Here is a 17,861-nt window from a genome sequence, read left to right as displayed (position 1 = left end):
TTTATAAAGTGCACGCACAGCGCATAACTATTTGACACTCGGGTCAGAGAAAGTGAATACATTGTTAGATTACATGCATACATTGTTCGCTTTGCCCCGCCCAGCTCTCTTGCTTCCCATCATGGCGAACCTTCTGCGCCATGGCGTACTTACAACGCTACCTTACACATCCTCTTTTATTTACAGTCCTTGGTCAGAAGTGTAGGGATTGGAAGAGGAACAAGTGAGCGAGTCAGAACACGCATTTTCAATTAATCGTCGTTTTTGAAGAAGTGAAAACAATTATAAATACGTATAAAAAAAGTATACATAATAATAATGGAATATCGATAAAAGGTATTTAGAACGGCAAATGAAGGATGCTAAAAAGAAACATTAAATTTAATTAAATAAATGAGTTGTGAACGAGACTAACATTTACAAAATGAATCTACAAATTAACTTCACTAAAACAAGTATAATGATTAGTACTTGTTAATCGAGAATGTGCCAAATTGAGGAGACGACAGCGAGTGATATTTATTTGCGACATCTGCCGTAAAACCCACCAGAAGATTGAATTAAGCTTTATTGACACCCACCTTGTAAACAAATACAGTGTCCTTCACGCTGTACTTTTGCTACGGTTGAGCTTCGAATCGGTGTTGGTTTGAAAGGGAAGCGGTCGTTGTGGACCATGGCGGCAAAAATGTTTCCTGTGATCAAGTAAGTGTTTCATATTATACCCGTTGTAGAAGATTTAGGCCTAAGATAAAGCGTGACGCCAAAATAGCTAGCCAACCTAGCTCGGTCTACCTGTAGTAGTATGATGTCAAAATTAGCCGTTCTCTTATTTCAAAAGCTTTTTTGGTCACATACATTAAAATGTTCGTATGTGTTTAGATTTCTGCTTTATTGTATTTTACATTAGATTCGTATCAATGTCAACCAGCTAATCCACAGTGTAAGACAATTATGAGTAATCAAGTAACGTTACAATCCTGTATTCTTGTTATAAATGATTGTGACAAGTTTTGCTACATCTTAAATGTTCTTAATTTCTAGACTGGTCACGAAGGTGACCATTGCAGGGGGTGCTGTTTACGTCGCCTATGATTCCGGGCTCCTGGGCAGCGGTGAACAGGGCTCTGAGGCCTTGGGACGAGCCAGAGCAGCCATCCCGCCCGCTGTGGAGGAGTGGATGAAGTACTTTGGGTTGGAGGTACTGACACCTTGAGGTTGATACTCAACCATTTTCAAACAAACAACTATACATTTACATTAAAAGCATTATCTGTGATGTTTATTTGCATTCCTTAGGCTCAACTCCCAACAGTACCCAAGGTTGAATTCTCTCCTGTCCAAACTTGGAACTCTGGTGAGTTTTTACTTGAAAACATCACTTAAAACTTCCCAAATTAGAATTTTTAACAGCAGGCACCACCATAAAACCTATATGAACTGCACAGATAATGTTTCAAGTAACATTTTAGCATTATTAATAGTCATCTATGTCTAAAAAGAAAGTAACCACTATTAATTAGATACTGAAACAGGAATGTGTGGCTGTCTATTGCAGGAGTGCGGTGGTCCATTTCAGCTCTGTCAGATGCCCCAAGGAACGCAGCTGAATATTCTAGTCAGGGCTTGCAGTATGTTAAAGACCTCACAAAGTAGATGATTAGGTTATTATTATTAATCTTTAAGATGTTGCACACAACTGACATGTCCTCAATGCCTACGGAAGAAACATCCATCATGACCTTGTTATATTCAGGTTTGTCCTACTAAAGGGATGTATGGTTCTGTCAAGAAAGTAAAGTGTGGATTACTTTGTATATAATGCTATAAAGTGAAAATATGTTTTTAAAAAATACAATGGCTTAAATTGTATCTATTCCACAAATGCTTTTTACATTTGTGTATATTTGCACTTGCGTGAGTAAATAAGGCATCATTCTCAATATGTTCTTTCTTTTACATAGACACATTGGGTATATGTACCTGTACAGTGTAATGACATACAAGAGCTGTGTGTCAAATGCGCCTTTCTGCCTTGGCACCGTTCTGTGTGAATGGCACCAACATGGAACAAGAGGGGGACCACGTTGATCCGATTTCCATCCATCTATCTTCTTTGTCTTATCCGATGTCAGGTCAGGGAATGCCAGACATCTCTCTCCAGCAAATTCATCCAGCTTCTCCCAGTGGATCCTGAGGCATTCTCAGGCCAGTTGACATAGTCTCCCCAACATGTCCTGGGTCTTCCTCGAGACCTTCTACTGGTCGAATGTGCTCTAAAAACCTCCCCAGCATGCCTGAGCCACCTCATCTGGCTCCTCTTGGAGCAGGAGTTCTATTCTAAGTTTCTCCTGGATGGCAGTGCTTCTGACCTTGTCTCCAAGGGAGAGCCTCGCCAACCTACAGAGAGAACTTAATTTAGGCCGCTTGTAAAGCTTGTCCTATTGGTCACTACCCAAAGCTCATGACCATAGGTGAGGGTAGGAACGTAAATTGACAGTTTGCCTTTCAGTTCAGTGTTCTTTTCACCACAACAGACAGATTCCAAGTGTTCACCACTGCATGCGCCATACTAATCTGTCCATTGTTCTCACATTCCACCCTCACTCGTGAACAAGTTCACGAGATACTGAAACTTCTCCACTTGGGGGAGAACATGGAGATGGCACTCTATCCTTTCTGTGTGAGAAACATGGACCGGGAACTTGGACATGCTGAATTTGATCCCAGCTGTGTCATACTCAGTTGTGAACCTCAGTTGTGAGGCCACCTAACCAAATCCCCTCAATTACCTGGCTCTACCTAGAAATTCTGTCCATAAAAATAATGAACAGAATCTTTTACAAAGGGCAGCTATTGTGGAGTGCAGCCCTCACTGGAAAATAGTCTGACCTATTGTCGGCAATGCAGGCCAAAATCTGACCCCAGTCAAACAAGGATAAAACAGTCTGAATTCATTCGTCTGGTACGCCATACTCCCCACAAAAGTACTCGAGGAACACGGTTGGATGCCTACAAGTCCTGTGTAGGTTCTCGCTGGCACATAAAAAGCTGAAAACACATTAAAAAAAATATTAATTTAGCATATTTATAAAGGAAGAATGTTCTCTCAAAAGTTGTGTACAGCTTGTGTAGCTGTGCCTAATTTGGATTATGAGTTTATTACTGAGGACTAAAATAAAAAAAATAAAAGTTTAAAGAGCTTGTATACTGGCAAGCGTAGAAATGACATAAGTAGAACCAGAGTTGGTGTGAGCCACACTGCCTGTTTATTGTTTGGATGACGTATTCATATGAGAATAATCACAACAGGCAACTTAATACAATTGTACACAATTTTTCGGGATCAAATACTGAAAGTGCTGCTGTATGTTGTTTTTTACCATCATGCCTATATAACAAAGCATATTTGGACACATCATTTTGAAGAGGGGATATCTACGTATCTAAACATGTAAACGTTGTACAATAAAGTGCTCCTGGTTATAACATCAGAGATTACACAACCATTGCATTGGTTTAAAGAACATACTGCATTTAGAGGCAAAAACACAACACAAGGGCACACCGACTATTACAAATTTGTCTGCAGCCTATTATTAATAAGACACAAATAGCCTTCATACGCCATGATGATTCTTTGAAAGATATGTACAATATTGCAAAAGATGACAGGCCTGAAGGCACTTCATGATTTTTTTTTTGTGTGGCATCTAGTGTAATTGGGAAGCAAGCATGTGGCAGCTTGATAAACAAAAAAATGTGCTGTTCTTCCTAGGAGCTTGAGTTAAAAGGTTAAAAGGAGCAGATGCCGTACGACAATGACATTTAAATTTTTAATGTCTTGTAAAGCATTGGTCTGGAAATCCACTTAATGGAGGGTTGTCTATGTCTATCTTGACTTGTGCCATGCTTGTTAGCTGGGTAACCTGTCTGTGCAATTATTTTGGTCATCGCTTAAAAGCGTGGACTATGCTTCTGCATAGCCAGTACCTTTTTGAGGATGTCTTGATCCAGGCTTTCCGGGGGAAGGCTATTTGGTGGACTTCCAATCGGCAGCAACAATACAAGTATGCACTCCCTCCATGCCGTACATAGAATACAGCGAACGCTACAGTTGTGCTGTGCAAACATACAAAGAAAAAGCAAAGAAAGATTGCACACAAGCATGAATTAGTTATGGCTTTAAATAAAAAGGATGAGTTGGGGGTGGGGGTCTCTCCTCTAGGTGGTTTTGACCAGGTCATAGACATGGATGTGAAAGTCATCATCATATTTGATGTAGTAGACTGAGGGCTTGGCCGGAACTTGGTAGATGACGAGGCCTGTCCTCTTCACGCCTTTGTCGGTGACATACTCCACCTGTTTGCCTACTAGGCTCTCCGTCTCTTCTCCCGGCTTCCTGTCAGCAGGCAACAGGTGCTTGTTTTCTGGGGGCAAGAGGTGGCAACATCATCACTCTTAACAGCAAACACACCTTTTAATGACTGAACACCTGTGGGAGGCACAGCAGTTTGAGAAAAACAGAAATCATTTTCAAACCCACTAAGCTGCACGATATTGACTTTCTTACTGATATCCGATATCTTCCAGTACTTCATTACCAATACTGACATCAATCAACACCGATATAGGCAGCAGCTCTTCCCTCAAACTAAAGTTGTATATTGAACAAATTGTGATTCTTCTATTGCATGCATTTCACAAATAGAGTTTGTGCAAAATAAGACAAATGCAACACAAGTTCAACAAAAAGTGCCAAAACACTGCTTGTGACTGGTAGTGATTCCACCTGAGGTTTGACATTATATTGTAAGTATTGAAGGAAGACGGCTTCTTGGCAATAGCGATATCTCATTTCTATGCCAATATCAGTCGGTCGGTATGATCAAACATTCATACTTTAAAGGCATAGTTATTTTTACTTGCTACAGCAAGAAAGAGGGAGAGTGTGGGGTAAGCAGAAAGGTCCACAAGTATGTTTCTGAAAACCAGTTTCAAATGTGGGGGAGGCTCACTGTGCCACATACTGTACCCCTGTTTTGTTCCAATGTGGAATAAAAATTTCCCATGAATATTAAAAAATAGGGAATCACATGTTAACTGTTCTCCCCGTGCATGCGTGGGTTTCCTCCCACATTCCAAAAACATGCTAGGTTAATTGGCGACTTCAAATTGTCCATAGGTATGAATGTGAGTGTGAATGGTTGTTTGTCTATATGTGCCCTGTGATTGGCTGGCGACCAGTCCAGGTTGTACCCCGCCTCTCGCCCAAAGACAGCTGGGATAGGCTCCAGCACCCCCGCGACCCTCGTGAGGAAAAAGCGGTAGAAAAATGAATGAATGAATGTTAACTGTTGTAAAAGTGGAAAATCAATAAAACTCTTGTTAAAAGTACACATAAAAACAATGCATGACGCACTCATCCTGTAATGTGGAGTGACTTGACAAACACACATGTAGTGACAATTGTTTTTCGTAATTGACTTATTGTACTCATCAGCCAGGACAACGTACGTATGTTGTAATAAGTTCTATCTCTTGCAACTATAGATCTGCTCACTACATTCATATTGAAATATATATTTTTAGTATATTATTTTTAGTATTATTCTCACCCAAAGTCAGCTGGGATAGGCTCAAGCACACGCCCGCGACCATAATGACGTTAAGCAGGATAGAAAATTTGTCTTAATTTCAGGGTCAATATGATCGTTTCAAGTGTTTTTTTCTGTGTCCCATGACTTTCTTATAAGGTAGAAATGCTAATACTGTTGACCCATATGGCATGCTTGTCAGAATGGCTGTGCACGCTGGTCAAATAATTTCACAGCTTAGTCCTTCCACGCTTTCAATTGAGAGCCTCGAGTGACAATTAACAAGGCCATTCCACGTTTAGATTTGCCATTTACGCACAATTTGCTAGTACCTGCTTCAGGCAAAATCCTAAGGTCTCCATCAGCATAGTCGTCCCACAGTTGGTACATATAAAGCACTGGGTCCTTTTCATAGGTGATATAGTACCAGTTGGTCATGACAGGAGCTCTTGACAGGACCATGCCCCTCCACTCATTCTTCTCTCCATCCTCCTTTTCAAAAAGATGTTCCACAGCTTTTCCCACCAGCTCCTCAGCCCCGGGGGGTATCTTGATCCTGTTGTTTACTATGGAGAAAGATATATTAATGACATCAATAATAACGATAACCACATGGCTTAAAGGGGACCTATTATGCTCATTTTTCCTCCATTTGTATTCATTTCTGGACAACCAGCTACACACGATAACCCACATATAACGCTTTCTAGATCTTCCAGATTACCACTCACAAACGTTCCCAAAGACTTCTGGACTACTGCTGAAGCCCGCTTTCTAATTTTGTCGGTATCAGGATTTTGATAATTGAAATTGATAATAAATGAATAAACCCATTGCAGAATTACTTGAAAAGTGGTTAGGAGCTACTGGTAGTTTTTTGGGGGGGACTAAGCATGTTTCAAAAACTGGTAGACCACTGACTGGTGGTGGGAAAAAGGCTATTAGCAACTCTAGACATCGGTGAGCTTGTAATTTGCACTCCACTCCCTGTATGAGCACTCTATAATGCTACAACGATATCTGCTTACTTTCAGAAAATAAACAGTTAGGACACTTATAAGTTGTTACAACTTGCGCGTCTAACTCTTCAACATGACCACCTGGAATCTGCAACTCAACCAACCAACAAGTTAGCTGTCCTTCAAACCTGAACAAATGTTTCCTAGAATCTATTGCTCCGTGGTAACATGGTGAAATCAGAGCTGTGAAACAGTGCACCGCCGGGGGAGGGCACACCTATGTAAGGAAGTCTGTGAAAACTCTCTGAAACTGAGCGTTCAGAGCCATCCCTAACTTCTTTCAGGCTCACTTCCAAAAGTGCAAAGCTCATTATCTGAAGCTTTGGCATCGTTGAACACGAGAATACAACATTAAAGGTCAGAAAAGTGGAAAAAGCACAATAGGTCCCCTTTAAACATACATTAGCTTACCAACGCTTTCAGAGAGGACCTGCAGGTTGGACACTCGCTCGTCTTTGAAGAGCTCGATGCCGTAAACACAGTCAAAGCCATCGTACTTGACCATGAAGAGCGATGGGTTCACACTGAGCCTGTCCAGCACGGTGCCCTTCCATTTGCTCTGGTTGCCCTTCTCACGCCAGTTGTGCTGAATGCGAAGTCCCAGGATGCAGTTGGGGTCGGGGGTTAGTGTGTCACTCAGTTCCCCACTGCTTCGCTTTCTGCAAAAGAGTTACTGGCTTTGAGGGGGGACTTTGAGACATTTCATTAGGTACACCTACACCTGTATATGTATGTATATCAGCTTAAACAAGAACAATAATGCTCAGTTTTTTTCATTAAGAGGTATAAATTTATGTGTACTATTATTTTGGTGGCAGAATTGGAGTAAAAGTGCAATACGTTATACAGATTTTTGTCTATATTTATTAAAATAATATACACGTATATATTAATAATCAAAATAATAAATGAAGAATTTAATAAAATATTCAATTTTAATGAATTCATATCTAAAATACCTTCATGGATGTATGGGGTGTTATTTTCTGTAATTACGTTTGTCATAAAAACCCACCATATAATCAGATAATCAGATTATTATATAATCAGATAATAATAATAATAATATTAATAATATTATTATGCAGCATTGTATGATAAACGTTTACAGGGTCAAGATTGTAGACTTTTGTTGTAGGCTCAAGTGAGGCAACTTCACACAAATGCATCGACATTTGGAATTCTTGGAACAACTTATAATGCGATTATCCTATATAAATGGAGTGCTTCTGTACATTGCAGATTTTACAGTGTACATCATTTACAGCGACTTTGTGTGAACATACCTGCCTCTTTTCTTTGACATGCCTCCAGAAATGTAAAGGCTACTGGATGAAACAAAAAAAGACACAATATTATCATTCACACTTATGACATAATACCAAGAAAAGTGTGTCGCGAGCTACTGACGTCATCAAAATCAGCCGAAAATGACAGCCCCAGCAGCCAATGGCGTCATGTCCGAGGGAAACACTTCCTGTGTACTAAGGTTGCCTAAAACGCAGCCGCAATGGCTGTCATATGTGTGTGTGGGAGTATGGTACGGCTAATGCTCTAGTTAGCAGAGTTTGTAGCTAATAACACTGTTGAAATACACAAATTCTTTCCAAATACAGTGTTATCAAGTACTAGCGACATGACATGTTTGCAAATGTAACGAGAAGAGCCTAGAAGGCGGCCAAAGGTCTCAGCTGTGCTGGATGCCGTCCGACATATAAGTCAAACTGTCATGTCGTGTTAATACTTCACCTCTCTTGTCTTTAGCTTTACCTGAATGCAGACGTTCCAGAAGCAAAGGGGGCGGCTAAAAAAGGCTACACCCGCCCCTCCAAAGTTCCACTGCTAAAAAATACTGACAAGAATGGACACTAACGACCATACATCCCCGCTGTGTGGACTTCATGTTTGTCTCACCTCTACGTAGATTTCATATCAGTATGCTTCGGTTCTTCTGTCACACTAATGTTGCTACACACCTCAACCACACTCGGCAAATCTCGCGAAACCTTTGTGGAGCTGGAGAAGGAGGGAGAGTACTCTGTTTCCCAAGATGCCCAGCGTCACAAACAGTGGCAGAAGACGTTAGTAGGCGCGCAATGGACACTGGGAAATGTCGGCGAATCAGGCAGAGGACCAGCTCAGCAGGCAGAGTAAGTAATTGTATTTTACATATTTTGTTTTTATTTACTACGCAAAACGTAATGTAATGTACTTTTCAAAATCATAAATATTAAATAAATAAATAACATGTTTCTCAATAATATATTGAGAACCAGCGACCTACAGTGACTAGTATGATGATGATGATTATTATTAATGTCTTATTATTATTATTAGGTTACTAAATATAGTTAATTCGCCCTACAAAGTATTAAAATGTAATTAATTTAATAATAATTATAATAGTTAATTTATTATTGGTAGAATGTAAATAAAGGACAATATTTGTTAGAGGCAATGTGCAAACTTACCATAGTTTGAAGAAAAACAAGCAATCCTGCAATGTAATTATATACAACAAATATTTACAACATTATAATGTTCCTTTAATTAGTGGTTCAAACTCGCTCATGTTTTCTGTAAATCTCCTGGGTGGTGACACAAAAATGCATTTTTATAGCTCAGTGAACCTTGAAAAATGTCAACCCAACAAGAAAATACTTAGTCTGACCCAAAAGCAAGCACGCCTAATAAACCCTACCAAAGCAAAATCACCCCAAATTAAGCAAAAACAAGCAGACAACACACAGTCAATATAATTGATTGGCATTCTTTTACACAACCTCAGCACCAACAAATTCTCTTGCATCATCTTCAATCATATGAGGACTCATTTGTTGAATTGCTGTTCAGCACACTGGAAATCCAGTCTGAGAAGGACGATATGCGTGTGTAGACGTCAGGGGTCCTGGGGTTGCCGCATCGTCGCCCAGAGAACGAAACCACACCTGCTGCCTCGCCATCACAGACCAGCGGGCCACCCGAATCACCCTAAAGATGTAGTGGACAAACAAGAACAATTTTACCAAAACCTGTTTGTATTTTGGCTGAAAATTTGGTTTGTTTACCAATAAATAGTAGGCAAGGAGTTTAATTACTTAGCTGCAGAAAGCAACAGACACTAAAGATGGATAACTGGTACGTGATAATTGCGTATGTGTTATTATTCATAAGGTTACATTTTCACATATTGTAAATGCTGCATTCTAAAGAGTGCCGACAAGCCAAGTTCTGTTTGCAACTTGCTGCATGGCCGTAAAACCATGCAAATTTTCTTTGACATGATGCGTCCTGATCCCATCCCAAGCTAGATGAGCCTGCCTTGTGTATATGCCCACCACTTCTCAGAGGACAGCTTTTAAAAGGGCTTCACTACACATCCTAAAATGAAGGAGTGGTCAATTAACATTACCGAACAAAAGCCCTGAACGACTCGCGACCCTGTGCCGCACACCATCGTCCTGGCGATTGGAACCCCCCTCCATCGCCTGCGACATGTACGCTGAGATAGCAGGGTGACGTTGACTTCTTGCAGAGTGCTGGCCAAGGTCCTGTTGTCACCAATGTCCCCCCAGCCGGCTGTGATGCAAGAGCCTCTTCTTCCCAGTCGGTCTCTTTTGGGAACAATCAGCTGCACCTCCTCTGTCAGTTGGGCACTGGCATTAAGCTGCAAGGCAAAAAAAAACTAAATTGAGTGCTGTTGAGAAGCAGAAATGTTCAAGAAAGAGATGAAGTACAGACTTTGAAACGGTTACATATGTCACAGGTGGAATCTCTATGAAACTAAGAATGGCTGTTATAACCGTTCACAAAAAGTTAGATTTTTCCTTTGTTGTCACACTTGATCCCGAAAATGGACCATCCACGTACATGACAACGCTAAGTTCAGTAAACATTAAAGTATGCACATTTGTTGGCTTTTTTGCGCCTTTTCCACATCAGAAAAATGTCAATTAAGGATAAGAAAAAAAAGTAAGTACGCCCACATTTAAGAAATAATGCTGTCCTCATACTTTTGGCCGTAGCTCCATCACACATGCCATCATTACTTTTTACTCTTGTGTAATAGTTAATGCTGTTTTAAAATGTTTTTTTTTTCAGTTTGCAACTGCCCTCACCTTCAACAGCATGATGTCGTTTGCATGCCCGTCGTAGTCAGGATGCGGGATATCCCTGGCGGCAGTAAACACCTGTTTGGTTGGCTCATCAGCCTGTAGCGAGTCTACTCCTAGAACCACTGTGTATGCCCTGGACAGCAAGAAAGACTGGAAATGTAATACAGTCAAGGCTGACACTTCGGCCTTGGTGGAAATCAGATTGAAATGACAGCATTATGATAAGAGCAATAAATAAATGCTGGTTATTCTGATGTTTAATAACAAACAAAAATTACATTAAATTATACCGGTTGCATATAGAAACATTAAAAACTGCACTGCAATGTAGAACAAGATATGCCAATGAGTTCAATATACTCAAGGGGAATTTTTACAATATAAATAACTTTTTTCCTGTAAACCTTTGTCCCTAACACTCGAAAAAAATGTGTATCTCTTGTGTGACACATTGACAGTAACCTCACCGGCGTAGCCTGCAGTGTGCTGCAGTGAGAACAAAGTCTTCTCTGATCAGCAAACCCCCGCAGATGTGCTGACCTTGAACTTGCAGCGAGGCCATGTAGGGTCGTGAGTGCGGAGGAGCATCTCTGCCCCCCACAATGTGAGTGCCATCAACTCCTAAAGCAAGTAGCAACAATTATTACTCAGTTGTATCCGTCATTAGTGGATACTTGTAAGGCAGCAGTGCTGAGTCTTTATTAACTGAAACTCACCGTTAAGGATGAAGAAGAGCAAGAGGATGATCGCCATGGTCAAGTGCACACTTTCCTCTCACTCTTGTTTCTCTTATTTTGAGGAGTGAGGGGGGGGGCACTAACTGTGTGGTTGTTGCTTCATTGCATTTACCAACATGCTGTTGAAGGTTTTGCAAAGTTGGTGAAATTACATAACAAAGCAGGGTGACACAATTCATCAGCCGCAATGAATTGGAACTTCCAAAGTTAACCTGAAAAACTTTTTTTGTATTGTTTCTAATGCCAATGAAGAAGGCCACCAGTGATGGCAAAGAGGAGAAGTGTGATGACAACCATGGAACAGGAAATGCAACTCTAGGACAATATGAGACATGTAATTTATTAAATATGACAATTGCATACACCACACAATATACCAAGCATATGCAAACATGAAGTAGACAAGAGACATTTATTACTCTCCATTAACTGTCAAAAGATGAGTACTTTTGCCTTATTTTAGTCTCATTATACGGTGTTTAACTTATTTTTTATACTTGTGTGGCAGTAATGGCTGCATGGTGTTTGAGTGGTTAGCGTGCATGCCACACAGCTAGGAGACTCAATTCCCCGCTTGTGGAGTTTGCATGTTCTCCCCGTGCGTGGATTTTCTCCAGGTACTCAATTTTCCTCCCACATTCTAAAAACATGCTAGGTTAATTGGCGACTCCAAATTGTCCATAGGTATGAATGTGAGTGTGAATGGTTGTTTGTCTATATGTGCCCTGTGATTGGCTGGTGACCAGTCCAGGGTGTACCCCACCTCTCAGCCGAAGACAGCTGGGATAGGCTCCAACAAGAGCCCTCATGAGGATAAGCTGTATAGAAAATGGATGGATATATGGCAGTCAAATGTTATATAAAACACCACTAGCAATTTTCCGATGATGGCAACAGTTTGAAACTTCAAGAATTGTGTTCCACTTTGGCGGTTTTACTCAAACTTCATATTGGTGTCTGCATTACAAAGTTTGTATGAATGTGATGAACCTACAGAGGAAGGAAATAAGTATAATGCATATAAAGCATGTGCAAAACGTGCTGGTATTGCACATGAGGTTTATTGAACGCAATGCATCCCTTTGTCTTTTGCAAGCGCTACTGGCACTTTAGTGTGTTTTTGTGAGGCATTTTGCTCATTGCAGCCTTAGAATGAATGCACCTTAATAGAACAAGATTCACTTTCTATGATGACTCCATCAAATGGGAACATTTTTTTTGGAAATCTATGCAAATGTAGAATTTTGCAGTATTGGAGCTTGTTACTGCAGAATGTACTTAATGTTGTGGTCTGTAAGTGGAGTTAAACCGAATAGGATTGTGTCAACTTTTCCTCTTGCAGGACAGCACATGAACCAACCGCTTTGGCTTTGGTTATTGTGAAAGATGCATGCAGTAATAGTGTACTCTGACTATGTGCTCTACCTTTCTGTAAATCTGAACGTTAAGGGCACATTTAAAGAACAAATGTTTTGTGCTCATTGTATGTTCTTTTTGTTGCTTATTGTCAGTTTGCAGGCCAAAGATTAACACATACAGTTTTAGTGCAATTCAGTATAAAGGTGCAAATATTTTTGGTTAAAAGTGGAAGAAAGAATATACTGTATTTCATTTCCCATATATACCTAAAAACCTTAGCATGGTTTGCCCTTGTACCATTCTAGTATCTTATAAACTTGGAGTGAGTAATTCTACATTAGAGAATACATTTATGCCTGTAACTGTTTGTATGCATTGTAATTACTTATATTTCCCAGCAGGGGGTGACAGAGTCAACAAGAAGAGGTATAACGCTCTTCCAATGAATACCGTTAGAGGACGCCCTTTCTCAATTTAAAAATTTGCCCAACTTCAAGGTTATAAACAAAACAAAATAGTAAGACTATATATTCTGTACAGAAAATTACATACCATTTGACCAATGATGCTTCACAGTTTGATTTGTTTTGTGAGAATAACGCTCATTCTTAATGAAAAGAATGACTATTGGTAATTTATATGCATGCATTAGATAGACACGATAGCAGTTTAATGTAAAATACAAAAACATACCTTAATTTTATTATATAATTTTATATGTATAAGATATAAAATATATATTATATCTAAACATAATATTGTATATGTATATGTGTGGTCTCTTGTGCTGTTTCTTTATATGGTTACCAGAATGTAATCTTTATTCGGATCCAAATTCAGAATCTACTCTGTTCTGGATACTATGTGGTATGTAATTGGAGTGCATGTTAAATTAATGCAACCCATTCTCCAATTTCATTCAGTAAGTGTCAGGAAATAGAAAACAGCTTTGTGCATTTAAAAAATTAGCTTTATGTCCGAGAATGTTAGTGCAGAAAGGAGTGCAATGCTGAGAACTGTCAGCATGCGATGCAGTGACAAAAGGCAGAGTGATGTCTGCTTTCGCTTGCATTTGGTAGGCATTAAACTGTTTGCTCTAACTTTTGCCAGTGACTAATAATGTGGACTCGAACAGTGAACGGCAGACAAGAGGGTGGGCCTCAGCATGACTCTTGTAACTGTCGTTATTAGCTTTGTTATGATTGCTATACAGTGCAAAGTCTTAAAGGCCATTCGGAACTGTTTGCGAAAAATGCATCTCTAAACTTTGGCTTTCAAACATAATGTCAAATTAATTCTATGCATGCATTTTGCTTCTGCAGTGGCTTATGCATCATTGTTATAAAGGTGAGGGTAGTGGTTAGATGTTTTGTTGGACATTTTATGATAAGCAGGGGTTAACTTATATTTACTACTGTGGGATATACAGTAATACCTCATTTATCGTGGTAAATTGGTTCTAGACCTGACTGTGATCAGTGAATCCCAGGGAAGTAGGATTCCTTATTTTTAACTAAAATATTTTTGTACTCAGAGCATATGAACCTGTTTACAACCTTCTAAATATGGGTTTAACCCATATTAGAGCCCTCTAGACACAAAATAACACCCCTATAGTCAGCTTTACATGTATATTACTCAATGTAGTAGACGTAATCAGAGAAAATAAGTTATTTAAGACATAAATAAGCCTCATGCTTGTGTGTGTTGCAATAAATGCGTAGTGTATGGAGGACATGAAGTGACGTTGGGGGTTCAGAGTTGAGTTTTAGCTTGGAGTGGATTTCTGCTGCAACAGTAGCCTGTGTTACTATTATGATTATTTTTATGACGTTTTATGTATGTCAAATGTGTGTTGAGTGTGTATGTATGACTATTATTTTATACTTATAATTATTCTGCAGATGAAATAATTCAACCTTGCAAAGAAAGTCTGTTATTCCAGCAATCAAGTCTGATACTTGGGTGCCTCACTGAACGTTACAGTACCATTACTGAGACCAAGTGAATAAACGAGGGACGACTGTTTGTTTTTGAAAAACTGTGACAGGGTGAAGCCACAAACTTTGACGATATGATGAGGACGACTGTGTGGTACAGGAATGGGTCTGTCTGCTTAGTAAAATATAAGCAATACAATTAATTCATGTCAGTTACATACATACGCAAATACATTTTACAGAGCAGATGCTAATACAAATAGCATCTTAGCAAATGGAAATGACCAGAGAAGCTTGTTTTCTCCTCATCCCTTCCGATTCAACATACAGTCCTCCTCACCCAGCTCCACCCCCACCCCCCACCCCAACCTGGTGTCTGGCAAGGCAACAGGCATCCAGGGAATGCCCGATGTGGGGTGTGTGCACCGTGCACAATCCCTCTGCAGAGCATGGCAATGCTTCAGGGGGTACAAATACTGGTGAGTGTGCCGGCTTGGTACAGCTCCTTCTAATGCCTGCCAAGGGCCCTCGGAGAGAAGAAAGCGCCTCAGTGAAACAGCAGCGGCAGTGCCAATTCGATCTAAGCGCAAAGGGTTCAGACAGAGAGGATCGAAGCAGTGAAATTTCCTCTGCAGGTGTTTGACTGTGCTAAATCCATTCGTTCAAGTTTTTCCTGTGCTTTATGAAATTTCACTTTCAAAGCAAGATCAGGATATGGACATCTGACTCTTCTTTTGTCTACATGATGAAATATGTATAAAAATTAGAAGGTCCAAGATGACATTTCATTCTGTGTTCCTGTTCACACAGAATACCCACACAGAAAAAAGCCAGGAAAAGCTTGCGATGAAAAGGGCCTAAAAGTCTACACCCCTGGCACACTGAATTGTTTCAAATCTTTTCACACAGACCTCTAAGGGTGGAAAATCCCCAGGTTGACAATTCTGTGTCAGTGCTGGCCATACAGATCAGAAGAATTCACTTTTATGAGACAGTGTGAAAGGGATTTAAGTTTCCAAAATATGGTTACATTACACTGAAATACCTTACAGTCGCTTTCACAAAGGGTTGCCACAAAATAATAAATGGCGAAACCTTACATCTGGCATTTAATCACCTGTGCTTTTTATACAGATGCTGTTGATGGGGAAGTTGCTGAGAGCGGCATGAATGTTAAACCTCACATTCTGGCTTCTGTTATGCATCTGTGATGCAACCTCAGAAGGCGTCAAATTCAGTGAGTCAAGTTTGACCATCCATTTCATGTTGGTGCTGTTCAACCAGAACAACCACATGGACAAAAGCCAGAAGAAAGCAGTCTTCTAAGAGTTGTCTGAAAGCACATCTGGAGAGTTAACGTCACATCACTGTTTTAGCATTGCATGATACCCTTTCACACAGGCAGTGTCTTGCTTTGTTATGCTTCTGATACAACCGCCGGCAAAGTGGCAGGTTGATGAAAAAGGGCGAATATATCCCACCTTCAATTGGCTGTGTGAAAGGGGATTTCGAGTACAACAAATTGGAGAATGTGATATTACATAATTTCTGCTCTGTTGTGAAAGCAAAGAAGACAGTGAACATCTGCTAATAATGGCGCTATCAGCATAGACACCTCGCATACATGTCTCTCCATCGGCCGCTCTTTACTCGGCCCATTCAGTGGCGCACTATACGTTGGGCTGTTTTTGTAACAAAACAAGTCCTAATCCTAAATTCGGGGAGTCATGAATGTGCCTCGACAAACGGCAGACAAGTGAGACGGATTAGCCCGGGCACCGTGAAAGAGTGAAAGGTTTGCCATTGATCTACGGTGGTCCTTTTTTCTTTCAGGGCCACTCAGTCTGAAAACCCCACTGGGTAAGAGCATACAGGGTCCACTCCAGAGCCCCCTAGGCCACCGAGAGACACACAACAGCCACAATTAGTCTCAGGAGCTGTAATGGCAATTCAATAAGCGCTTTAAACATCGTGCTTCGGTCCTGTCTGACGACCCACCCCACCCCCTACTCCCTGCAAAACCGCTACCCTCCACTTTCCTCTACATACATAAGATTTTTTTTTTCATTCTTTCTTTCCCACCCACCACAGTTCTTTTCAACCGCTGTGAGAGAGAATGACCACACAGGGTTTCAAAGGTTCCACTTGTTGTCACTGAGGCAGCATGACTTGTGGCCCCTATAGATTTTGTCCATTCTATTACTTTTGCTTGCTTTTTATGAGGTTGTGAAGAGATGTAGCGCTCTTTGCAGATGTTTCCACTGAGTTCCCTGGTGCATTGGCATTAGACACTTTGGCAGCAGCGATCATGGTCTGATCAAGCAGAGACCGGACCCTTGTGTTTTTGACATCAATCCCGATATCCTTTCCATCCTTTCACTGATCCTTCAGGGACCTTCCATGTTGGTTTTGCCCCAAAGCGTCTTGTTTTGTCAGCACAATGATAATTACAGCCCCTGTCACCTCTTTGGTGTGTCCAGTTTTGACATAGTTTAGGACATGAGAGGCTGATGAGCAGGCCAGTCCACCGTTCCTTTATAGTATGCATGGTTTATGGTTCAACACCGGCAAATTGACTTTCCTTACAAACATGACTGTGAATGACATTTGTGGAACCACATATGAGATTGTGGTCAAAATAGACTGGAAGACATGCTAGCATACATGTAATACAGACATCCTAAATGTTTTATAATCATGAGATCATTGGCCGGTGACTTACTGTGTAGGTAATTAGTTGTTAAGTCCCACCTACGCCTTTGTGTTAAAGTTTTTGCTGGTGTTTCAACCAGTCTCAAATTTGACAGACATTTGCTGGTTTGTCTACTGAATGTGTGTGCGGATAAACATCATAAAGTCACAGTGGATGTTTTTGAGTGTTTTGAGCTGTGAGAGAAATTTAAAGTCAATCCAACTTATGGGGCTTAATTTGTTGGAAAAATAATTACAGAAGCAACACAGTAGGGGTTCATGTTTAGACAAATTTTCACCCTTTTGTCTGCAGCGGCTCAGAAGTAGACGCTTCCACAAACAAATACACACAGCCAGAAAATGTATAAAAAGATAGAAGGACATTAGGGGGAACAGCTGAATA

General features: G+C 40.4%; 3 protein-coding genes across 7 annotated transcripts; 1 reads left to right on the top strand and 2 right to left on the bottom strand.

Annotated features, from left to right (window-relative positions):
• Positions 1-519: 519 nt before the first annotated feature.
• micos13 (mitochondrial contact site and cristae organizing system subunit 13) lies at positions 520-1,878 on the top strand. The gene is made up of 4 exons (XM_058073771.1): positions 520-705; positions 1,045-1,201; positions 1,300-1,357; positions 1,559-1,878. Exons 1-4 carry the CDS (start codon positions 677-679, stop codon positions 1,654-1,656), a joined length of 342 nt encoding a protein of 113 aa, XP_057929754.1. The 5' UTR covers positions 520-676; the 3' UTR covers positions 1,657-1,878.
• Positions 1,879-3,231: 1,353 nt separating this feature from the next.
• Positions 3,232-8,644, bottom strand: zmp:0000000521 (spindlin-1). Of its 5 annotated transcripts, none has more exons than XM_058073768.1 (5): positions 8,531-8,644; positions 7,903-7,944; positions 7,028-7,275; positions 5,930-6,163; positions 3,232-4,430 (listed from the first exon to the last, which is right to left on the bottom strand). In XM_058073768.1, the coding sequence occupies exons 2-5, from the start codon at positions 7,920-7,922 to the stop codon at positions 4,225-4,227; spliced, it is 708 nt and encodes a 235-aa protein (XP_057929751.1). In that variant the 5' UTR covers positions 7,923-7,944; positions 8,531-8,644; the 3' UTR covers positions 3,232-4,224. The 5 variants fall into 5 exon arrangements, with proteins under 5 accessions (XP_057929751.1, XP_057929752.1, XP_057929750.1 ...); XM_058073769.1 differs by having other exon boundaries at positions 7,903-7,941; positions 8,387-8,640; XM_058073767.1 differs by having other exon boundaries at positions 8,387-8,639.
• A 508-nt stretch (positions 8,645-9,152) lies between these two features.
• LOC131129856 (serine protease 57-like) lies at positions 9,153-11,514 on the bottom strand. Its single transcript, XM_058073765.1, has 5 exons — positions 11,448-11,514; positions 11,199-11,352; positions 10,735-10,864; positions 10,029-10,283; positions 9,153-9,607 (listed from the first exon to the last, which is right to left on the bottom strand). The coding sequence occupies exons 1-5, from the start codon at positions 11,482-11,484 to the stop codon at positions 9,431-9,433; spliced, it is 753 nt and encodes a 250-aa protein (XP_057929748.1). The 5' UTR covers positions 11,485-11,514; the 3' UTR covers positions 9,153-9,430.
• Between the last annotated feature and the right edge of the window lie 6,347 nt (positions 11,515-17,861).

Source organism: Doryrhamphus excisus, chromosome 5, assembly GCF_030265055.1.
Source record: "Doryrhamphus excisus isolate RoL2022-K1 chromosome 5, RoL_Dexc_1.0, whole genome shotgun sequence".
In the NCBI taxonomy this organism is placed as follows: Eukaryota; Metazoa; Chordata; class Actinopteri; order Syngnathiformes; family Syngnathidae; genus Doryrhamphus; species Doryrhamphus excisus.
This window is presented reverse-complemented; position numbering and strand designations above follow the sequence as displayed.